This window comes from Phyllostomus hastatus, unplaced genomic scaffold (genome assembly GCF_019186645.2).
Source record: "Phyllostomus hastatus isolate PE091 unplaced genomic scaffold, TTU_PhHast_1.1 phas_scaffold_555, whole genome shotgun sequence".
In the NCBI taxonomy this organism is placed as follows: Eukaryota; Metazoa; Chordata; class Mammalia; order Chiroptera; family Phyllostomidae; genus Phyllostomus; species Phyllostomus hastatus.
The window spans coordinates 1,969,817-1,993,182 of record NW_025334036.1 but is presented as its reverse complement, the minus strand read 5'-3'; the positions used below and the strand labels follow the sequence as shown (position 1 = coordinate 1,993,182).

Below are 23,366 nucleotides of genomic sequence, written 5' to 3'. Positions count from 1 at the left end.
AAGGGGACGTGAGGGTGCGGACAGTGGGCAGTGGCCAGAACGAGCTCGCCTCCAAGCCCTCTGTCTCCAGGTGGACTGTGTAGCTTTTCCTCCTGGTGCTTTTTTTTTTTTTAACCATCTGCAAAAATGGTAAGCCTGAATGTCCGTCCCTTCCCATCTCTAACAGCGAGTGTGTCTATGTTAAAGTTCTCTCTTTATTCGGGTTCCGTGAGTGTGTCCCTGGGAACGGTGGTGAAGGCCAGTTTAGTGCAGAACCAGACTGTGGACGCTTGGCTTCGGGTGTTTGTCTCACGATTGGCTCCTCCCCTCTCAAGGCTTCCCAGACCCCCCTGTTTCCACACAGAGTTTGAGGCCAATGGATTATGGACTCAGGCTGCACCCGAATCATGCAGCAGCTATGACAAGCTGGAGGGTTTTGTTTTTGAGTCAATGACAACATATCCGGTAACTCGACCCAGCCCCGCTCGGGACAGAGCTAGCTTTCCTTACGGCACGGATGGAGGGTGCGCCTCTCCCTGAGCTTCTGCCGCGATACCAGTGAGGACAGGGTTGGCGCCGGCCGGGAAGAAGACGGCCAGTGTGCGCCTCGACGCATCGAGGGCTTGGTGTCACGGCTCGAATGCAACAGAAACGAGGCAGTGGGCAGAGGAGGAAAGTGCACCCCTAGGGTCTCCGACCCCTTCTCCCTCAAACTCCCTCGCGGAGAACTGTTCCCGCACCGGGGAAACTCCGACTCCTCGATCCATGGGCTGCGGGTGCGGCTTCTTCTCCAGACCCACTTGTTGTTGAAAGTCTGACCTCAAGCCCTGGCTGGTGTAGCTCAGTGGATTGAGCGCGGGCTGCGAACCAAAGCATCGCAGGTTCGATTCCCAGTCAGGACACATGCCTGGATTGCAGGCCATGGCCCCCAGCAACCGCCCATTGATGTTTCTCTCTCTCTCTCTTTCTATCTCCCTCCCTTCCCTCTCTAAAAATAAATAAATAAAATCTTAAAAAAAAAAAAAAAGAAAGCCTGACCTCGATGCTGGGCTTATTAACAATTACCCAGTCACGCGCTCAGGCCGTGACTGTTTTCGAGAAGCGCCCCTGTGGGTCGGACGCCACGCTTCGTGCTGGAGGGGCCTGAGCAGGTGGACCCACGGCAGGTCCCGGGGTTTGCCGAGCTCACAGTCCAGGTGACCACACGGGCGTTAGTCTAATGATCACGTGGTCCGCTCTTCCGTGACCCAGTCCGGCCAGGTCCCTCCGAGGAAGTGACGACCGGAAGGTGAAAACTCAGAGGACCGAGGGAGCTAGGGAGGTTGGCGGGTAGCCTTGAGTCTCACTGACGAATGCAGCTTCAAGGTCATTACGATTCTGGCGTTGTGTATTCTCATGGGCAGAAGACAAAAGCGAATGCACAAGGCCTCAACCAAGCGTGGGAGGTCATCCAGCGGGTTAGACGCAGAGCCAGCTCTCTGCTGGTCTTGAAGGTCGGTCTCGGATGACAGGGCGAGGGGAGAGGGGCAGGGCTGGGCTCGGAGCCTGGCTGGCCGCCTGCCGCGGGGCAGCGGTCTCGGGGGCTCCCGGTCCAGGTGGATCAAACACGGGAGGGGCCCCTCCGAGCATAAACCCGGAGGTGTTTGTGATGGTGTTCTTGGACGTTGATTGTTTTCCAGCGTGTTTGGGTCCCTTCCAAGGAGGGGAGCAGCTGTCCCAGGAAACTCGCTGGGCATGGCGTGGAGGCTGTGAGCGGCGGGAAAGCACATACGGGGACCTCGCGCTGGGGGGCGGCGTCTTGAATACACACACAGAGGCAAGACAGCAGAGGCGCTGGGTTCTCGCTGGGACTGTTTTCTGTCTGGACTCCCTCCCTCCTCCTCCTCCGCCCCTGCCCAGCCCCCAGGGGTGAGGCGTTCCCCCGCGGTGTCCGGTGGAGGAGGCAAAGTCGACCCACTTCCGCCCACAACATCTGGGTCAAGCACCGGCCTCGAATAGATCGCTCCTTGTGTAAGGAGTGCAGATCCACAATAATACCTCACGATAAAGATCTCACGAGAACTGTGAGAAGATTCCACGTCGTGACACCGCCGTTTATGCTAAAGGGGTCAAGAAGGACTATTTAGGAGGTCATTTATTGCAGGAAACACATATGTCTTAAACAACTTTTGTTTTGGCTCTTGATGAAATTAAAGAAGGCGTTGAACGAATGAACAACAAAATGAGATGCAAAGGAGGCTTAAAAGTTCATTAAATGCATGATTGAGGTAAATGCAGTATTGATGAACATGGTTATGTTCTACATCTATATGTGTGTGTTTTTTTTCCACTTATTTTTCCAAGAAAACTTTTATCTTGGCTTTCACCTTCGTGACCCCATTTCCCGCAGTTAACTTCCGCCGTGGCTCTGTAACAGAACTTCCGTGACTGGGGACGTTTTCTGCGTTTGCACTAATGCCGTGGCCACTGGCCACCTGAGTGCGTAGCAAGCACTTTAATGTTGTCGGTGTGCACTGAAGATGCATTTATGGGGGCAGATAAAAATCTGACTCGGACGACACACTCTGTGGAAGGTGCCCCATTCCTCTGGTCGCTCTACATACAGCCCGCTTGAGTTCCTACGAGTATTCCGCCTCCGTCCCCATAAGTTATAGAGATTTCTTGTTCCCGTGCTCACGCATCCAGACTCAGCTCCGGTGACGGGTCCCCGGCCAGCACGGTGACCTCTGAGGCTGCGGGTGCTTGTTCTTCCCTGCTCTCTGAGCACTTCGGGGCTGCTTGCGAGCCCGCAGTTTCCTCTAGCTTCCAGATAGATTCGTCTTCGGGAGGGCTGAGTAAGTTGGGGTCCGTGAACGCCGCTGAAAGAGGGGGTGAGTTGTGACCTTGCTAAACCCCGACGAGCTCTGGGAAGCTGAACGGACCCACGCAAGGCCGCCGCTGCCTCCCCCGGGAGACTGTCCTGCCGTGTTTCCGTCCAGACGTGCAGAGTTTGTCGTGAGCCCTTGCAGACTTAGTGCCCCCAGGCTCAGGTGGACAGGACGCCCCCGTGTTCTCTCTTCACCTGGGGTGACACGCGCCTGGCACCGGGAGCGTGCCGGCGGCCGGCCGGTCCCAGAGGCACGGGTGCGAGGGGGACACGGCGCGCTGGCTTCTCCCGTCCCCCGCGCGCCCAGCTGTCAGGTGCTGTTTCTCGTGGGAGCTCGTTTCAAGGCTCTGCCCCTGAAATGTGGTCTGGGTCGGAATATTCTTGACGTGTTGTTGGCACAACACCTGTGTTTTTCTACGTGGAATGGCTAACCGTGGATGGAAGTAAATCACTAAGAAAAGTCAAAGAAGGATTTTTTTTTTTAAAACTTGATAGGGTTTGACTGGAAAGTCCGTGCTTCTCATTTTCTTGGAGGGTCCACTGCGGGTTGTTAGCTACGAATGCTCTGAATGGGGTCCGAGGCGCGTGGAGGGTGGACGCGTCTCAAGGCTGTTTTGCGGTTCCTGTGTCGGGCGAGAGGGGACAGGAGGTGGGTTCTGTAGGAGTCGCCTCGTCAGGATGCCGTTGAGTGTGGCTCTGGGGAAGGCGGACCCCTCCCCTTTCGGGCAACTGCCTACCCACAGGAACTCTCCCGGGCACCTCCGCCAAGACGTGCCTCCTTCTTTTTTTTTTTTTTTTTTTTGCTTTAATTCAAGACATCGAAAGAAAAAGAAATAGGTGGAGGCTGTTTCAACAGCCTCACGTGGCCGTGTTTGGGTCACCACATTCATCACTATTTTTCACGTCTGTGGTTTAAGGTGTTTCTTGGGTTGGGGTCCACCAGGCAGAGCTGAGGCGAGGACTCGTGGTCGGGCGATTTACTCGGGACGCGGTTTTAGGGGAACCTGGTTAGGGCGTGGGAGGGGGAGGGTGGGGGAGGGGCGGGGAGGCACACAGCTCAGGTGGGATCTCAGGGGAGTCCCAGCCCCGGCCCCACCCCTCAGAAGCTCCGGAGGGTCCGTCACTCTGCTGTCTGTCCTGCCTCCGTTTTGAAATCTATTTGCATAAAGGTGTCTCCCGTCCTCTTTCCTCAGCGTCTGCAGAATGCAGAGCCACGTCCCACATTTCACTCTGGGGATTGATTTATGGTTGCTTCTTGTCTCCCTGCTTTTTCCAGTGCCCTTGCCAAAGGATTTATCAACGTCGTTATTCTCTATAACGGACTCAGTTTTAGATTCACCGATCCCCTTTCTCCTGTGTTTATTTCCTGTTTCATAATTGTCGTCGTTTATGTGGTGTTCATTCCTCTTGACTTGGAGAAGCCTTGGCTGTCATCATTTGAAAACTCTATAGCATTTGTGGGAGATAAAAAAAAATAAAAGAACAAGAGGTCCAACCAAATTCCGATCCGGGAGTTTGCGAGTGCGGGTGAGTGGCGGGTGTGGATGAGGGGCCACTCACACCTGGGCTCAGCTCCCAGGTACGGGGACGGGCAGGACCACCCCCCAGGGGAAGGGGCTGTCTCGGAAGACCTCCTGCACCCTCCTGCCCTCAGGCTCGGGCAGCCGGGCCGGCGGCTCCTGGTCCGCACTCTCCACTCCCCTCCCCGCGGAGCTGTCAGACCGTGAGGGTTCTCAGGGCTGCTCTGGCGGCTGCCGTGCGGAGCAGGGCTTGGCGAACGTGTTTGCGTCGGGAAATAGTGAGAAAGAAGGTGAGACTGGATGAGATGGATGGGGTGTGGCGTGAGCCCTTGGAAAACGGGGCCGGAGGCTGAGGCAGACCAGGTCCCGGGCTAGCCTGGAGGTGGCCCTGGGGACCAGCAAAGGGCTTTAAGATGGTGGCGCGTCACCAAGACCCTGTGGGCCAGGGAAGGGTGGGCGGACCCCAAGAGTTCTCTGACCCTCAGGGTAATAATGGCTGGGACGGATGCAGTTTTCCAGGAGAGGGGGGAAGGGGTTGAAGAAGGGCAGGGGGGATGGGGCACGTTTGTCAAGGTGTCTGGCCCACAGCTTCAGAAATGTCGGAGTTCGATGTGTCCTGGTTGGACTGAGTTCTTGAACCCGTATGACAGCCTGAGCGACATTGTTACATCATTTCCCCAGTTCATTAGACAAGTTTTGTGTGTGGTTGTTAAAGGCAGTATTTACCTGAAAGAGAGTATTTACTGTTAACGAAACCTGGGGCGTTGTGCCCCCCTTAGGTCACCTCTGTGGACGTTTATTTGACGTCTGGGAAGTAAGATCCCAGAAGAACGTATTTTCTTTTGGGTGGTTTTTAATATCGAGCAGCTAATATGGCGTTTCCAATAAGTGACCTTCTGCGTGAAATCTGTGTTTAATTACTGACGTTTCTACAAGGCTGGCAGGACCGCACGACTCATTATAAGTCACGGATTTAGGGACTTGTCGGGAACACATTTCATGATTTGATTTGTGCACGGGGGTCGGAGAACAGCAAGCGTCCTCGAGTGTTTGTGGGCTTGTGAACGCACATCTTCGTGCAACAGCCTTGGCGCTCGCCAGTCCTGTGGCACAGTGAGTAAGCGATGTCTTCTCTGCGGTTTTTTCATCCAGAACGTTCTGTCGCTAGAACTTCACACAGAAAACCAAGGTTTCCTAAGAGACTGTTAATCCTGACAGTTTCAACCAAGCACTAGGAAGCGTGCTGTTTCTCCGGATATGTGTTCATAGGTTCCTCTTTAGTGTTTTTGTCTGCCTGAAAAACACACCAAAACACCAGAACTTTAGGGGGGTGTTTCATTGTGAGAAGTGTGCGTGTTTGTTGTATAAAGTTGGGAAACGTACATGAGCAAACAAAGGCAGTGGAACCACACTGCAGTTCGGTCACAGCTGGACAGCGGCGAGGAGCCCGCATGGGGACCCCTCACCGGCTGTGACACAGGGGATGCTGGGAGGGCCGGGGCAGAGTCGCTGTGTTTCCTGGACAGCCTTGGTCTCCCCAGTGAGGTGCCTCCTCCCCTCGGGCCCCTGGTGTCTGCTGCTCCCGCTCACCGAGGGCTGACGCAGCCTCACCGGCCCCCGCGGCCTCGGCCACCTGCTGCTAGTCACCACGGGGGGCCCGTGTCCACCTCCCGGGGCACCCAGCCTTGACCGTCCCCAGCCCAAGATATAATTTTGGTTGGGAAAACCAACCAATGCACTCGGTTGGGGCTGGGACTATCGGTCAAGAACGCCGATTCCTCCTGAAATAATCTCGATAAAATCAAATCTTTTGGGAAAACAGGCGTGTAGCTCGTGTGCCCATGGTCAGAACATGGAAAGTGAGAGGCTTCATTGGCGCACCGAAGGAGTGCTGTGGTCCTCTGTCCCAGCAGCGGGGCTGTTCCAGCCAGGGGCCGGACGCCGCCGGGAGCCGACCGGGCTCCCTCGCTGGGTGCGGCATGTGGCTGGGGCCCTCGTCCGCAAGGCGCATCGGGAGGAAACTCGGGCTTGTCTGGGATCTGGCGGAAAGGGGTTCTGCCCGGCCCCTCTCCCCCACACCTGGGACAGCGTTTTGGTTGACTCAGGCTGGGGGGAATGGGTATACAGAGGCTTCCGAAAGCATTGGACCTTACCAGTTGTGATAACATAGAATTTAAATAATGACTTAAGACAGCTCATGGAGATGTTTGGCGGGGGACAGTTGGGGACAGTTGGGGACAGTGAACTGACTGACGTACATGCTGCCCCTGTGGGGTTATCATCAGTCAGGCCACATGTGGAGCTGATGCCTGTCATCCTATTATACCGTCACTAGACGTCAGAGCTGGAGCTGGCTGAAGTGGGAGGGGCTTCCTGGGGGACCCTCACCACTGGAGAGTATAGGCCCCGCCCCCTCCCACAGCCCTTTCTCCCTCCTGACATTGGAGGACACGGATTGTATGAAATTACAATAATTATTTTATTGTAACCTTAAACTGTGTCCCCCGATTCCAAGTCTGATGAGTTGGCTGCTTCCTGGGCACGAGGGGCTGCTTCCCAGTTTGAAAGAGCAGAAACGTGCATCCATGGGATTCTGTCAGATTAGGGAGCTCCGTCCAGCCTCTGTTTATCAGGGGTCTGGGTGGAGCACCGAAGCCGCAGAGCTCAGCGGAGCAGCTCCCAGATGGGGCGGCGGGATGCGGGTTCAGACAGCTCCCAGCAGGCTGCGGGGCTGGCTGGGCCAAAACCAACAAGAGGAAATGCAGTGGTGATGCATGTTAATCTCGCAGAAGTGAAAACAGGAGGGGGCTGCCTCTACTGTCGTTTTGGAAAAAGGCATTTATTGTGAAGAGCAGTAATAATAGCGTCCACTTACCGAAACCTTCCCTCATCCCATCGATGGAGATGCAGTGTGAGTCGATCTAGGTTTATGTGTGGTTTTACTTCAGGGTAAAGGCTACCACCTCCGTTTTATTTCGGAGTGTCAGACTGTTGAAGAAACGTGCCTGGAGGCACACAGCCTTTAAGTACTATGTGATGTGGCTTCATCTCACATAGTGAGATGTGGTACATGGTGACTGCAGGCGGGAGGGAGGGGATGAAGGGAGGGAGGGAGGAAGGGACACTTAGATTTCATGAAAAGAAACCTGAATCCTAGGGGATGTGTGGTCTCTTATTCTCAGACACAGAACTGTGTTCTTGCCACTACATTTTAAGATGAAAAATGCAAACTCACATGCGTGCAGAGAGAGAGAATATTCATGGGATTGCTGAGCAGGCGAAGGCAGGGGGCAGTCTGAGGAGGCTGGAGAGGGTTCTCCTGGCGGAGAGCGCGGACTCGCCGTCCCCTGCTCTGGAAGGCGGGACTCGGGGAGCAGGCTGTGTGTGCTGCAGGGAAGCACCCACGAGCGTGATGTTCAGAAATGACTCGGTGACACGTTATCCTGCTCCCGGGGAGGTTTTTTTTCTTTTTCTTATCGTTTGTGTTACTATGAAGCTGTTGCATCAAAGGGAGGGGAGGAGAACTGGGTAGGAGTCCAGCACGTTCTTTGCTAGTCGTCGGAGAAAGAAGGAGGCATGAGAGCGGCGGAGGAGGCTCCAAGGCAAACTGCACCGTCTTCAAGGCCAAGGACAGGAGGGAAACGGGAGGGCTCCTCTGAGGTGTCACTTCCTCACCGATCCAGCCAGAAATGCCAAATGTCTGCCTTTATAACATGCCTATTTCAGTTATTTAGAATAAAGATATATATGTATTTTTTGGGGCGGGGGTAAGTAAAGGTGGAGAAGTTATGGAAAGAAACCTGACTCGCACTGTAGACCGAACAGATGGGAGGGTAAAAATAAATTAAAACAACATTGCAGAGGACTCTCCACTTTCACTGTAAAATATATACGATGATGTTTTTCAACTTTTCACATCCAACCTATCAGCGTATCGAGTGACAGCATGAAAAATCAGTTGCAGCTGTGTGTGTTTTAAACGTGTACCTCCGTGGTGTGGACTTACCCGCCTAAAAAGCCCCGACAAATGTATTAAACTGCCCGCTGGGTTCTTTGCGAATTCAAACTTTATGTTGTGTTACGGGCAGGACGCGGCTGTGTATCTGGCGACGCCGGCTGCAGAAAACCGAACCGAACGGTGGTCTAATTGGAAGAGCAAATAGTCTGGGTTTAATTAGCCCTTATTCCCAATGACAGATTTGATAAGTTGCCAGGTCCTTATCCTCGTCTTTTGCTCGACTGTTCCCGAAATATTGCCTCTCCCCGGGGCTGCTCGCGGAGCTATAAATAGGGAGCTTGGCCAGAGTCCACAAAACCCACTGTCTGCCGAGACCGGGGTGAAAATTATTGGAAAGGCCCCTCCTTGCCTGTGGTCATTATTCCATTTCACGTTTGAAGGTCCTTTTTACAGATCCGCCTCTTAATTTAATTTTTTTTGTCTGGATGAGGTAAGTGGGCCTAAGCAAGCCCGGGCAGTATCGAGTTCAGTCGCCGGCTGTATGCCGGCGTTGCCTTCTTAAAAAGCTCCCGATCCCTGGCGTGGAACGTACCTGCTCACTTCGGCCTGACCTGGGCTCTGCTTCTGGGCCACGAGAAGGAGGTTCCTGTTTGTTTGCTTGCCTGTTTGCACGTGCAGGAGTAAAGCCTTTGCTTTAACGGAAACGTTTCCACGATGCCGAGAAACAGTCACAGACGCAGAAGACGTTAGAATCGCCCGGAATCCTTCCCCATAGAGGCCGCCCCCCGCTAACATTTTCATTAGCCATTGGCCACTCGCTTCCTTCTCTGTGCACGTACCTGTGAACCTGTATTGGAAACACAGGTCCTGGCTGGGTGGCTCGGTGGGTGAGAGCGTCCTCTCAATGCGTCAAGGTTGCAGGTTCAATCCCCGGTCAGGGCACCTATGAGTAGCAGCCAATGAAGGCATCAGTAAGTGGAACAACAAATCGATGTTTCTCTCTCTCTCAAATCAATAAATTAAAAATAATTGAACAACAATATGGGCTTCTGTGGTGCTTTAATGACTGCCTTTTACCCACTCCCCCCCAAAAAAAAATTAAAGAAATTTCAAAAACCATCAAAGTTCAGATTCAACAAACATCCATTATAGTATCACCTGCCTTCGTCGACGTAACGATTCTGTCCTAATCGCTTCAGGTACTTTGAGGGGCTGAAGGGAGGAAGACATTCCGTTGGCGTGTCTTGTGTGTCTTTCCCTAACAGTCCCGCTCCTGGTCCCGCGTCCTCCCTCCTCAGGGGCAGTTCAGTCTGACGCCCTCCAGCCGGTGGGCTCGTGCGTTTGTGCCGGGTTCCTGCGTGTGTGTGGTCACCCGCCGGCACCTCTCTCTGCAGGCGAAGGGGCAGAAGACACTCGGTGTGTGTTTTTACGTGACCGTGGCTCATTGCCTCGGCCTCTTCCTTCGTGGTGGCTGCCCGTCCTGTATCTAATCTGTCATTCTTCTAGCGTTGTATGGTTTGGGCATTTTTCATATCAAGTATCTGATAGATCTGGAATTCATTTCAATGCATTTTGTGAAGACGTTATCTATTACTTTTTTTAAAAAAAATCATCCCTGGCCCTGCGTGCGGCCCCACACTGCATCCTGACACTGGGGTCTGCGCTTTTAAATCCAGCTCCGCGGGCCACTGTCACCGGGCCAACCCCACACTCGTCTAATTGAGGCAATTTCCCTCATTTCCGTTCTCCTGCAGTTTTTCTTCTTGGCTCTGGGAGGCATTCACTCCACCAGATGAACTTTACAATCGCGCTGTTAGGTTCCAGAAAAACTCCCCTTGGGGTTTTCATTGGAGCTGCTATAAATCTATAGATGAATTTGGAGAGAATGAACATTTTACGGGGTTGGGTCTACCCACTTAGGATGAAGGCCCCTTCCACCCCCGCCCCCCCCCCCACCCCCGGGATATTGATGCCCTAGGTCCCTTCGTAAAGCTTTGTGACTTTGAATAGTAAACATCCCTTGCGACCCATCTTCACCTGTACCTGCGTCTGCCTACACATGTGTTGACCTTGGAACTTCCCTTTCGTCTTTTCCCCTGGGGAATGCTGATGGGCGTCCGGGGTGGCGTGTCCAGGAAACACATTAAACCAGACCCCGCTCACAAAGCACCCTTCCCTATTTTCTTGGACCCCCTGGCGTGTCATTGACTTTGTAGCCTCGGAATGGAGGCTCTCGGGAGGTGCCACAGACCCTTGTGCGAAAGGGTTTGCTTGGAGCTGGCCCCCGGCTGGCGGCCGGCGCCACAGAATTGCAGGGCTGAGAACTCGTTAGGTACAAGCTGGGACCTCGCTGTGTAAGTTATAAAAAAAAATATCAAATAAAATAATAATAATAATAGACATTACTGCTGTGTAAGGCCGTTTATTTAAGTTTTGGGGATGTTAAAATTTCACTTAAAACTGAGCTTAGAAGCCGTCTGGACAAAACCTTTGTCCGGTGGGAAGGCCTCGTACGCCCCGATTTTCCCTGTAAACCGGCCTCGTGCACCGCCCTTGTGAATGTAGCCGTTCCAAAAAGCAAAGAGTTTCGTAGGCGACTGTGGTCTCGGGGAGCCGCTGGGAGTGAGGCCCTGGGAAAGCCGGGTGCGGGGGAGGTCGGGGGTGTGTCTGCACACGAGTCTGTACTGTGCATTGTGTGTGGGTTTCTGTGTCCTAGACCTCGAGAAACACCCGGGCGGATGAAGACAAAGACGGCAACTGGGACGCCTGGGGCGACTGGAGCGACTGCTCGCGGACCTGCGGCGGCGGCGCGTCCTACTCCCTGCGGCGGTGCCTGACCGGGCGGTAAGCGGCTGCGGCCCCGGCTGCTCTCAGGGGGGTGGGCCGGGGTGGGGGGAGGGGCCTCGGGGTAGGCGGGGCGAGGGCAGACCACCGCCTGGCGAGGACCCGCAATGGGTGTGCGGTCTGCTGCCTGAGTATTTATTAGCCACAGAGCCGTGGCCCCTTTGCACGGGTGTGGCCACACCCATCGCCACGGGCTCCCCGCCCGTGGGAGCCAGGGGCCTGGAGGAAGGGTCGGCCCAGCATGACCTTCGGCCCGGCCACTGGTCCGAAGTCACCCTGACTTGGGTCACTTGAAGGAGAGGTTTCCTGCGTGGAGACTGGACCAGGGGAAGGCCCCATTTGAGCATCTCCGTGGCCTCCGAATGGGGGGGGGTCCTGAATAATTAATGGTAAGACTCGGGTGGGGAAGGTGTGTCATTCATTTGTTGGTTGTGTAAAAAATAGTGCGCCCTCGTTTCTGTGTGAAGGAGTTAGAGGACTATATTCAGGAATGTGTGAACGATTGCACGTATCCTGTGGTCCTGCAGCCAACACGCGACGTGTCCGTCCAGTCTCTTACTGATTTTTACAGTCACGTGAGTTTCGCCCGGGGGGTCTTTCTCACTCCAGGGAAGCTGCCGTCCTTCTGCTGAGTGGTGGGTCTCCGTGTGGGTGTGTGAGCTTAACGCCTGCTCTTCCTGACGGGGACCAGCCGCTCGGCTAGTCCCGCCTCCTCTGCACCTGTCCGCACCGGACACCCGGGCGACAGGCGAGGAACAGCAGGAGGCGAGTCAGTTCTGCCTGAGCAGGCTGCGGCGTGCAGGACCCGATGCGCTCAGGGTGTCTACGCTGGCTCCTTCCAGTGCGACCACTCCGAGAGACTTTCCCGAGACACCACCTCCCTCACCCCGAATCCTGCACAATCTGCTACCTGCACGCCCCTGAAATGCGCCCTTTGCAGCCCCTCCCTGGGGTCGACGGCTCTTTGCTCAGCTCTCGGACAGCTAGGCCGACTCCCAGCTTCTCCCTCCTTGCGTGTGCTTACCCCTCGAGGCTAACTTGTTCCCCAGACAAGCCCCTGTGGGCTCTCCCGCATGGGGCCCATGTCCATCTCGTTCTCCTGGATCGTGAAACAATCTCTGAGTCCTGGGGCCCACAGCGCCTCCGCGTCCACAGCCCCCGCGGCTCACGGGTCAGCCCTCCCCTTCCTTGGGGGCGAGCCAGCGAGACCGCAGCCTCTGCAGGAGACACGCCCTCGTCTTCCTCTTGGCTGGGGGCTGGCCGCTGGAGGCCCCCTCCCTCCCTGTTCTTGGTGGGGCGCCCTCAGCGGTGGGATCCCAGCATCGCTGTCGCAGAGAAGTCTCCCGAAGTCCTCCCGCTGCCTGAGACCCCCACCTCCAGACCCTCTTTGTACCCAGATGTGGGTGAGGAGGTGGACAGCCCTGAATTCGACTCACACCGAGCCGGCCCTGCCGATGGGTCCAGCCCGCGGGCGAACAACAGAGAAGGGCGTGACGAAATGACAAGTAATTAAAAATGGCGTCGAGGACTCGGCGGCCCGACCCAGAAGTCTTCTGGGCCGAGGGACTGAAGCCGGTCGTGAAGGAGACGGCGGTGGGGCAGGGGCGTGCACGGCGGCCAGGCGCCCCCGGGAGGAGGCTCCTGTGCCGGAGCAGGAGCCACGAGGGGGAAAGAAGGCAGAGCGGGCCGGGGCCGGAGGAGAAGGGGGGGGCCCCCGAGTCTGATCCTCAGACTTGCGCGTGTCGGAGACGGGTGAGGAAGGGCCCAGAAAGCGTATTATTTGGAAATGACAAAACGTCGTCCAGTTTTCATCCGGTTGAGAAAGGACGACAAGAAAAGCACAAACAAGACCCGACGGTGTTCCGAGTCGGCGTCCCTGAAGCAGCTCTCCCTGAGTGTTCTCACGTTTCTCAGGGCTTGCGTTGTGTTCCGGAGTCTGCTCACGCACAGACCGCAGCCTGTGCTCTGAAGCCGGCGTTGAGGTCTTCGAGCCCCCCACTCTGCCCGATCCCCCTTGTCATTTCACTTGGACAATGTTTGAGACTAGAAAACATCCTAAACCATTTTTTTTTTAAATAGTGAGACGGTAAATAGTATGTTCTGTGGCAGTACGTACCGTGCGGGAAGTGCGGGATGATCGCAGACCTGCGGACACTCCCTCTTTCTCTGTCTCCGGGAAGAAACGGGGGCGGTCCCATCGTTTTTTCTGCATTAACCGTTAAAGTAGATGATTTCAAAGTAAGGGCAGCAGGTGTGTTCATAACTCCCTCATTCCTGCTTCCCACCTTCGTGGCAACCCCCAACCTCGGGCACCCAGACTCCTGTGAGGAACTTTCAGCGTAATTTAGGGCGTCCTTCGAGGTAACGGAGAAAGAAGCCTACTTTTCCTTAGAAAGCTTATCGGGTCTTTCATCCTCCAGCAGCCTGGAGACTTATTAAACCTTCATAAACAGTGAGTTCTCGTGGTTGGTTTTTCTTGGCAGAGGAACACGGAGGTGTTTCCACGTACAGCCAAACAGAAAGCTGTCCCAGAGCTTTCGGAAGCACTCTGGTGCCTTTCGGAGCTCTCTCTTTTTATCAGTGTGCTCCTTTCCATCTGCGGCTCGGGAAGGCGGGTGAATGTAGCTATTTTGCTCACTTACTTCTCCGTGGACAGAGCTATTTCAGAATCTGATCACGCCTGAATGCAGCCAGCTCTCTTGCACGGCACCTTGTCTGCCTGCCAACCCGCCAACCCGTCTCTTTCTCCTGCAGGACTTTGTAAGTTGATACGGCCTGGTCAGGCGCCAACCACGGGGACCACGGGTTTAAGTGAACTACTATTTCTACAAAATTAATACATTTTTTTTATTCTTTAAAAGACATGCTTCTCCATTTTTAAGATGCTACTTTTTGAGTCGATCTATCATCGGGCGAATGTAATAAATTATAGTGTTGTAAACTCCAGGGGAATTGTATTCGTGTTTTTAATGTACCCTCATGTGGAATCAACATGTGTTTTTTATATATTCCTAAATGTACAGCTTCAAAAACCTTCAGTTTTCAGGGTGTGATGAATGTTGTACGGCACAGAGAACACACAATTGTGATGTGATGTTCTTGCGTTTTCGTATCCTCTCGATGACCGTTAGCTCTTGCGGGTCAGAATGAGAATGAAATTAAAAACTTGGACATGATATTTCTGCAGCTCCGTTGCTTGGAGCCAAAGGAATTTCTTTCCAGAGTAAGCTGGCAGGCTCCTGCTCCGGGAATTAGGACTCCAGTGTCCTTCCCTTTCAGATAGCCTGCGTTTCCTTTTATGCCGGTTTCAGAAAGTGGCCACGCGTGTCCACACTAAGCTGTGACCCGGGCGTGGAACCCATCCGTGGGCTCCGTGAGTGCTGGCGTGGATAAGGCGGAGAGGAGTGTTTGGAGCGCCAGCCAGGTGGCTAGGTTAAAAAAAATCTTATTACTGACTTGTTAAGGGACTTGAGAGAATGCATCTTTTTTTTAAAAAAATTCTTACCTGAGGATGTTCACTGATTTCAGAGAGAGAGAGGGAGAGAGAGACATTGACTGGTTGCTTCCCATACGTACCCGGACTAGGGATCGAACCGGCAGAGTGCTGACTGGGAATCAAATTCACAACCTTTCGGTGAATGGGACGATGCCCCAAGCACCCGAGCCACCTGGCCAGGGCTCCGTGAACCTTCACATCCCCCGGTCTAGAGTAGGTTCACCGTGAGAAGTCGTCGAAGAAGGAGTGAGTCCAAATCGGTACTTTGTATTTGGAGGATTCGCGAAATAAAAGGGTCTCTTTCGACATCACTCTGCCACAGCTGCCGTGGCGTTCATACTGGAGCTACACGTACACTTTAGGGTTAGATTTGTAGGCTCCCCCCTCAAGATGCAAGTTACTGCCACACGACTGGGACACGGCGGACTGTGGTGGGCGCAGCCCACGACCCCGCGGTCCACACGGCAGGGCAGAAAGCCAGCCATAAGCCGGCTTCGGCCTTTTCTTTGAGTTTGAAATTTCTTTTTACAAAAGCAGTTTTGTTTTTCCACGTAAATAGCTAAGAGGAAGCAGTCGCTGAATGTGCCTCTGAAAAATCATTTCTGAAGTTCTCAGACGCTTTTAAAGGAAAGGCCACTCTTGGAAGTCCCAACAGTGTTTGCGTTCCCGTGTTCAGGGCGATTCGAGCGGTCCCTCGCCCGGTGCCTCTGTAATGGGCCGGCCCCCCTTGAAATGAGAATCAAAAGCTTTTTAGGGTTATAAGTCATCGTGATACAAAAAGCTTTTGGCTATCACTTCCCGAATCTATTAGCTGCTTTCCTCGGCTGGGGCTTGTCCAAAGTAAGCAGAGCGCTGGAAACCGCCCTTTCACTGTTCCTGTAGTTTATTTTCTCCTTTCATCCACGCGGAGAGAGCACAGTGAAAGTGAGCCACGGGCCTCGTGCTGTTGCCCAGGGCAGGGCGGCCACGTGCCTTTGACCAAGAGAAGGGCTTCCCTGCCCTCACACAGTGGTCCCGCCGGCCTCCCAGCACGGTGCTAGTGCGGCGTTTCAAACTGGGCGTAGCTTCATGGAGGGTTGAATAGGTTTTTAAATCATATACCTGTGACAAGTCACAGAGGCGGGAATGCACACCGTTGGAAAAGGCTAAGACGGGGCCAACTGATTGAGATCATCTAGGAAACTATTCTTTTTTTTTTTAAGATTTAATTTATTCATTTTTAGAGAGGGGGGAAGGAAGGGAGAAAGAGAGGGAGAGACACATCAAGGTGTGGTTGCCTCTCATGCGCCCCCTACTGGGGACCTGGCCCACAACCCGGGCATGTGACCTGACTGGGAATCGAACTGGTGACCCTTTGGTTCACAGGTCGGCACTCAATCCCCTGAGCCACACCAGCCAGGGCTAGGGAGATGTTCTGAACCATGAGTGAGGAGAATGCGCTGAGAGGGAGCACACGATTGGGCACCTTGTCTGTGTCCCAGTTCAGAACTGGCCCTGTCGTTGGGGTCCCGCGTTCAGGGGAAGCTGTCATGCTGTTCTCCCCACTCTGAACCTTCTGTCTCCCGTGTGTCTTCCAAACAGCAGACGGGAGGAGGCTAGGGACATGTTGCGGCAGGGACGGAAAGGAAGCCGGGGACGGCGTGAGAGGTGAAGGGAGAAGGGTGAGGCTGTGGAAGCCAAAAAGTGTCCCAGACAGTAAAACACAAACAACTCACAAGCGGGAGAGGAAACTCGGTCACGGCGAGGGCTTCTTCGGTAGCAGGTTTCCCGGGAGCACGAGAGAAGGTCAGGACCATGAGACTGATCTCAGGGAAGACCGGAGACATCTGGGCCGTGGGAGGGAACTCTCCCTCAAAAACCACGGGCTTCTTGTTTCTGGGACGAGAGCTGTCCTCGAAACCATCCCCTTGAGAATCACTCGTGGGCCCACGAGCAAAAACCTTGAGCATCCCCGGCAAAAGGGCTCACTGCTTTCGGTCAACACCGACGGAAAGAAACACCAGTGGATAGATACACTGCACTTTTTACTTCAAATGCTAAAACACATGCGCAACGACAACAGTGTTCAGGCATCAGAAGGAAACACAGGCACAAAATAATGGAAACCAGGCCCCCTCTCTGGTCTTCACGGCAAAGGCCGGCGAAGTCTGGCTACAGGTCTTGAGGTTCAGTGACGTGCCCGCCACGTGCCCTGCTTAGAGCAACCACCGAATAGTATGCAGCCAACCAGGAGTCGGAGGCTCACATGTGGGGAGGTCCTATTACAAAAGGACAGGCGGCCATACTGATACGGGAAGTCCCTGGGAATCTCCAGCCATCGTGGGCTAGTTCCTGCGGTGAGGGTGGAAGAGAAATTGTCCTCTGCGGGTGGCTTTTCCCTTCTTTTTCATAGAAAAAAAGTACACACACACACACACTATCCTTGCGTGCCGGTGGGTGGGTGGACCCCGAGGTGAGAACGGCGTGTGAATAACAGCAGGACGTCAATGGGGGAAGGAGAGGAGGAGGGCAGAGCAGCCGGGGAGCACAGGTGCAGGGCCTGTGGACACGGAGAGCGGTGTGTGTGGGGGGTGCCCGAGGGAAGAGGGGTGCTGGGTGAAGGGGGGCCGAGCGGGGGGGGGTCATTGGGACAACTGTAATAGTGTAAACAGTAAAATATAATTAAAAAAAAAGAATCCACTCTCTATTTCAAGTTGCTCTGCTCTGAAGCTTTGTAGCCTCCTGACGCATGAAAGGGATTTCCTAGAATTTAAGCTTTGAATTTCTGAGAGGTAACGTGCGCCCGTAAAAGTTTTACCAGTGCCTTTTTCATTCCTTCTGCTCGCCACTTTAATGAAATCATTGTTTTCCTTTTTCCCTTTATTCTTTCCTGTAGGAATTGTGAAGGGCAGAATATCCGATACAGGACATGCAGCAATCACGTAAGTCCTGCAATGAAAATAGATAAGCTAAAGTACTCGTGTTGTGAAGTTACAATATTGTGACGTGTGCTGCAAAGCTAATGGTCTCTTGGTCCCCTTTGTGGAAATTCTGAATATTTGCTTAATCCACAGCAGGTTTGGTATGTTTCTTACCTTCCATTTCATACTACCTTTTCAGGCCGTTTCACATTCATGATCTAATTTGGTAAGTATTTAATAATCTCCAGCCCTGGCTGGTGTGGCTCGGTGGACTGAGCACCGGACGGCAAACCAAAGGGTCGCCGGTTCAATTCCCAGGCAGGGCACATGCCTGGGTTGTAGGCCAGGTCCCCAGTAGGGGGCGTGTGAGAGGCAACCACACGATGTTTCTCTCCCTCTCTCTCTTTCCCTTCCCCTCTTTCTAAAATTAAATAAATAAAATATATTTTTAAAATCTCTAGTTAAAAAAATAATTTCTGAATTCATAGAAATGATACATAGTGCCTGTAAATGCCTCTGGAGTTCAGAGTGCTTTATGTGCAGCATCTCACCTGACCCTGGCAGGCGCACGAGGTGCGGCTCTTTCTCCCTTGTAAATGAGGGGACTGGGGCTGAGGGAGGTGAAATTAATTTCCAAAGGCCACAGAGGAAGAGGACAGACTTAAACCGGCCTCTGTTGCTCCCACACACCTGCCTTGCCCACCACGAAATGTGTCCAGTGGAAGGATGCTAGGTGACCGAAGAAAATCACGCCTGAGGAAGGGTTTATAAGCTCTACTCTTTTTTATTTTTAAATTTTCTATTTACTGATTTTAGACAGAAAGACGAGAGAGAGAGAGAGACAGAGAGAGAGAGAGAGAGAGAAACATTGATTTGTTGTTCTACCTATTGATGAATTCACTGGTTGACTCTTCTATGTGCCCTGACTGGAGAGCGAACCTGCAGCCCGGGCGAATCAGGACGATGCTCTAACCCGCTGAGCTTCCCGGCCAGGGCTAGACTTTACTCTTTATTGTTTCATTGAGGCGACATCAGTTGGTAACGTTAGACAAGTCTCGGGTTTACGGCGTTACAATTTGGCGTCTGTACACGTTACAGCATGCTCACCACCCAGAGTCTCGTGTGTCCCTGTGGCACCGAGGTGGAGGTGTGGCCTTGCGGAAATAAGAGCAACAGAGGGTTTCGGGACGATTCACAGCAAACTCATATAATTAGTCCCAAAAGAAAGTTTATTTATTATGTTTTATTTAGTCCCTACTGGACAGCTACAAAGGACTTGAGCCACTTTCGAAAGGCATCAACACAATAAAATATAAAAGCCCAGTAGTGAAAAAGGGAGAACGAGTAGAAATTAAAATGTAAAATTCTGGCTGATAATGTATTAATAGTTATTTGTGGGGAAAGATGAAATTAAATTTTTGCCTTACACTATATACATCAAAATAAATTTCAGGTGTAACAAAGAGTTACATGTAATTGCCGTTAGGGAATATAGTCAATAATATTGTAATAACTATGCAGTGTCCGACAGGCACGAGACTTTGGATGAGCACTCCGTAAGGAATACAAATGTCTGATCATGATGCTGCTCACACCCGAAACCCACAGAATATTGTATGTCACGTGTAATCGGAAAATAAATGACAATATATCTCTGTTAACCTATGAAGGAACAAGAAAAATACATTTAGGTATTTATGTATTCTTAGGGTGGTGGGAAAGCATTTCTGAGCTCATTAATCAGAAAAGAAATCTGAAGAGGAGATACTAATAGAGCTGACGACATAAAAATTTAAAACTTGACTTCACAAAGCACCACAAGTAAAATTAAATGGGGAAAATACTTCCAATACAAGTGACAGAGAGCTGATTGCTTCACTGGGAAGTTTAATAGTTTTATCTGTTGAAAATAGTAAGACAGCAAACATTCCAATAGATAAATTAAAGACAGAAAAGAAGACATTTTTGAAGAATTAATACAGTAAGCAAATATACATGAAAACATATTGAACCTAAATAATTAAAAGAAAATACAAATTAAAAAAATACAATTCTATTTAATACTTAATGATTGGAAGAAATTTTAGAAAATTATGATATTCAAACTAAGAAAAGGTATTGAAAAGGGGAACTTATGTAGCCTAACAATTAATAAGGCCTTCCTGAAGGGCTATTTCACAATATTTTTTAAAAGCCTAGGAAACACACCCTTTTTCTTAGAAATTTTGTTTGCAGAGATTTGTCCTTGGAAAATAACCAAAGATTTTTGTAAAGATTTAGGCACAAGAATCTTTGCTATTTATTCTTTTTCTGACTAGATACCACTTGTCAACATTTGTACAGTGAACATTTATGACTTTTGTAATAAGAAAAAATATAAAATAACGTTGCCATTCTGTATTTGTTGTCTTCAATTGGGAAATTTCTCTATAATGAATTAGTTCCCATGAACTGGGAAGTTTCCACGCAGCGTTGAAGAGGAACGTAACATTTTTGACATCAGCCTCTTGTTTTGGATATATTGGGTGGGTGGGGTCACTAGTTAAGTTAAAATCTCCTTGCGTCATGGAGACTTGCATAAACACTTTTTATTACTAGTGTAGACAGAGAAAACACAACACGGTGTCTTTCCACCCTCCCGCCAGTAGGAGGCAGCCACTCGGTTCCCAGCGAGAGAGAGAGCTGGGGGCCCCGGGGAACCAGGGAGGAAAGATGAATTAAACAACAACGGAACACAGGGTCTCTAAAAGCCCAGCAGGTTCCGGTCAGAGTAGAGCCAAATCATGCGTCACGTGGAAATGGCTCCCAAAGGTGCAGGTGTTAACTCGCATTCCCTCCGGAGACCTTGAGTCACCCGGAAAAGTGAAAAGCATTTCGTTCCCCTTGTTTCAGAAAGAAAGGGCTTGCACCAGGCGTGTGAACTTGCGAATGCAAGACGGATAAAATAGACGCGAACATGGCATCTGCGCAGTGGATGCTTTCATTACCGTATTTTGCCGTGTATACGGCACTCCCACGTTTTTGGCCCAGAGTTTCAGGGGAAAAAAAAATCTTTCATTTTAATTATTTAATTCAATGTTCTATTTATTTATATTTAGAAACCAAACCGATGATCCTATTCTAGGGCACTATTTTGCATACCGATATCGTTATTGCTTGCTAGAGCCTAAGCAGTAAGCAGAAGCATACATAAAAGAATTAGAAACATTTACATAGCTACGGAATTAGTCCTACTCCTGTAAAATGCGCATCCTTACTTTTCCCTCAAAAACGTGGGCAAAAAAAAAAAAGTGTGCATTATACAGGGCAAAATGCGGTACTTGGGGAAACCCACCTGGGCAGGAGAGTGCTGGGCGTGCACGAGGGGGTCCGCTGCAGAGGTGACTGTGCAGGGTGCAGGCTGCAGTTTTGAATGTGTAGAGGGGGTGAGGTGACTCCCAGAAGAGGGGCGGGGCAGGGGGCGGGGTCTGGTCTCACGGGACCCCAGTGGATAAGCCCACCTGCCCACGTGACGAGCTCGTGGCCTCTGTGTCCGTCTGCAGGACTGTCCCCCCGATGCCGAGGACTTCCGCGCTCAGCAGTGCTCTGCCTACAACGACGTCCAGTACCAGGGGCATTACTACGAGTGGCTCCCGCGGTACAACGACCCCGCCGCCCCCTGCGCGCTCAAGTGCCACGCGCGGGGGCAGAACGTGGTGGTGGAGCTGGCTCCCAAGGTGCTGGATGGAACACGCTGCCACACGGACTCGCTGGACATGTGCATCAGCGGCATTTGCCAGGTGAGCCACGCCTGCTCCCCGCCCCCTCCGCCCCGCCCCCTTTCCCCGAGGCGCCACGCCCACTCTCAGTAAAGAGATTCTTTTCCTCCTTTTCTTTGGTCTGTGTGCCTGGTGTACTGTTTTTCAGCGTTTTGATGTCAAAAACATCGTGGAGAGTGGCCCTCACTGTTCAGGTTTGGGTTGCTTGTTTAAAACAGTTCAACTGGTGTCCACTGCAGGATTGAAAAGACGGCAATATGAGGCCTCCTGGGATTTGTCCAGGCCGGTGGTTCTCCAGCTGGCAAGCTCAGGAGCACCACCGGAAGGACTTGTTAACATACAGTGAGCTGGGCCCTCCTCGCCCAGCGCCAGAGTCTCTGGTCCAGTGGGCGTGGGGTGGGGCCTGAGCACTCGCATTTTTAATAACAAGTGCCTTGGAGATGCTGAGCCCCGGGACCCCCCCTCGGAGAACCACTGCTTTGGAAGGAGAACATGACCCGGTTCTCTGGGCCCGGTGACTTGTGGTTTCACTGAAATGAATTCATTGGCTCGGGTCTTGAGGAGCAGTGACTTCTTTGCCGGACAAGGTGCGTGAATGCATTCTTAGAAGATTTTCGGAGAGGGCTCTGCCCAGCGGTGATGAGTGTGGACAAAGCAGAACCCCACACCGCGGTCATGGGTGTGAGGATACGGGGTATTCAGATAGAACGGGAATGGCCGGGAGAGGAGAGGATTTCACCTCCATTGTTTTAATTTCGGGGTTGGGGGGAGAATTTAAGATAATGAGTGGCTAGGATCCACCTGCCTTGTTATGCTCATATCAGAAACGGAAGCAACCACAGTGAGCGAGCAACCTCACCGCCCACTAAAATGTCAGGCTCACAGATGAGCCATAATCTTGCCCCTCAAACTAGCTAGCTTCTCCTTCCTTCATCCAGAAAATGAACTCCAGTCGCTCATCGCAGAGTTCTGGGGTCATTCTGTCACAGAACAGGGACCAGGGTGAGGGGGGAGGATGATATACTATTACCAAAAGGACCCCCCACGAGGTTCTCGCTTGTCCGCCACCAGAGGAAAGACGTCTCTCGATGCCAGAGATTTGTGAAAAGGAAAGGAAATGTTTATTTAAAGTTGTACAGACTTAAAGTAGTGACCCAGTGTCTTCATTAAAATATCAAAGTCCTTTAGGGTACCCACAGATGCGCACAGTGGTTCCTTCTTCCTCTGCCCTAATATGGGGCACGGTATCTCAGGAAAAGAAGTAGATTCAGGCCCCCGACACCCTCAGCTGTGTCATCGGCCAGGATCAAGCCACGTGGTTCTCTCCTCTGCAAAGCTGCGGGGGTCTTCACTCTGCCAAAGCTACGTGGTTCTCCCTGGCAAAGTCGGGGGGGGGGGAGTGTGTCCCACTCTGGCCAAAGCCGCGTAGTCCTCTCCTTAATGGCTGCTGCATCTGGGTTTAAATCCTCACGCCAATCTTCCTCTGCAGCCCCACTTCCGACTCCTCCCACAATCGGCTACACCTGCCAGCACTCCCCTATCCTTCCAGCCTTACTGGGCTGCCGTAATGAGTCTGGGCAGGTGCGGCCCCATGGCATGGAGCCAATCATCTCCAAGTTCTCACGCAGGCGCTATAACCAGGGGGAGTTGCATCCCAGTTACATCTTGGGTGGAAGTCAGTCCCTTCTCCATGGCTCAGAGCATGGCCACAGCTATTTAACATATCTATGCAAACAGTTAAAGGCTACAGATATGTTAAATGACCACACCAGAGGTCAGCTGCAAAGCTGTTGCTATGCAAAACAGCTCTCCAAGTTCCTGCTCCATGTGTCCCTTCCCCCAACTCACCCCTGAGGGGGCAAGCGGTGAGGACATCTTGTATGTCTTTCTAACATTTCCTGGACACCTTGAGTTCTGGACCCTATTCTAAACCCCTGTTTGGGGCCCCCCCTTGGCTGCACTGTTTCAATTCTGGATTCTCCTCTTTCGACGTGCATGTCTAATCCCCTGCCAAGTCCCGTCAAGTCTAGTTTCAAAGTCTAGTT

The 23,366-nt window shown here is 52.3% G+C and overlaps 1 protein-coding gene across 2 annotated transcripts in view; it reads left to right on the top strand.

The window, feature by feature from the left end:
* The window catches only part of ADAMTSL3 (ADAMTS like 3), a 133,456-nt gene that overhangs the window by 33,715 nt on the left and 76,375 nt on the right, over nt 1–23,366 (top strand). For both annotated transcript variants that reach the window (XM_045824996.1, XM_045824997.1), the window contains exons 4-6: nt 11,040–11,167; nt 17,539–17,584; nt 21,106–21,342. In XM_045824996.1, coding sequence (XP_045680952.1) covers nt 11,040–11,167; nt 17,539–17,584; nt 21,106–21,342 — 411 coding nt within the window. The remainder of the gene's footprint in view (nt 1–11,039; nt 11,168–17,538; nt 17,585–21,105; nt 21,343–23,366) is intronic.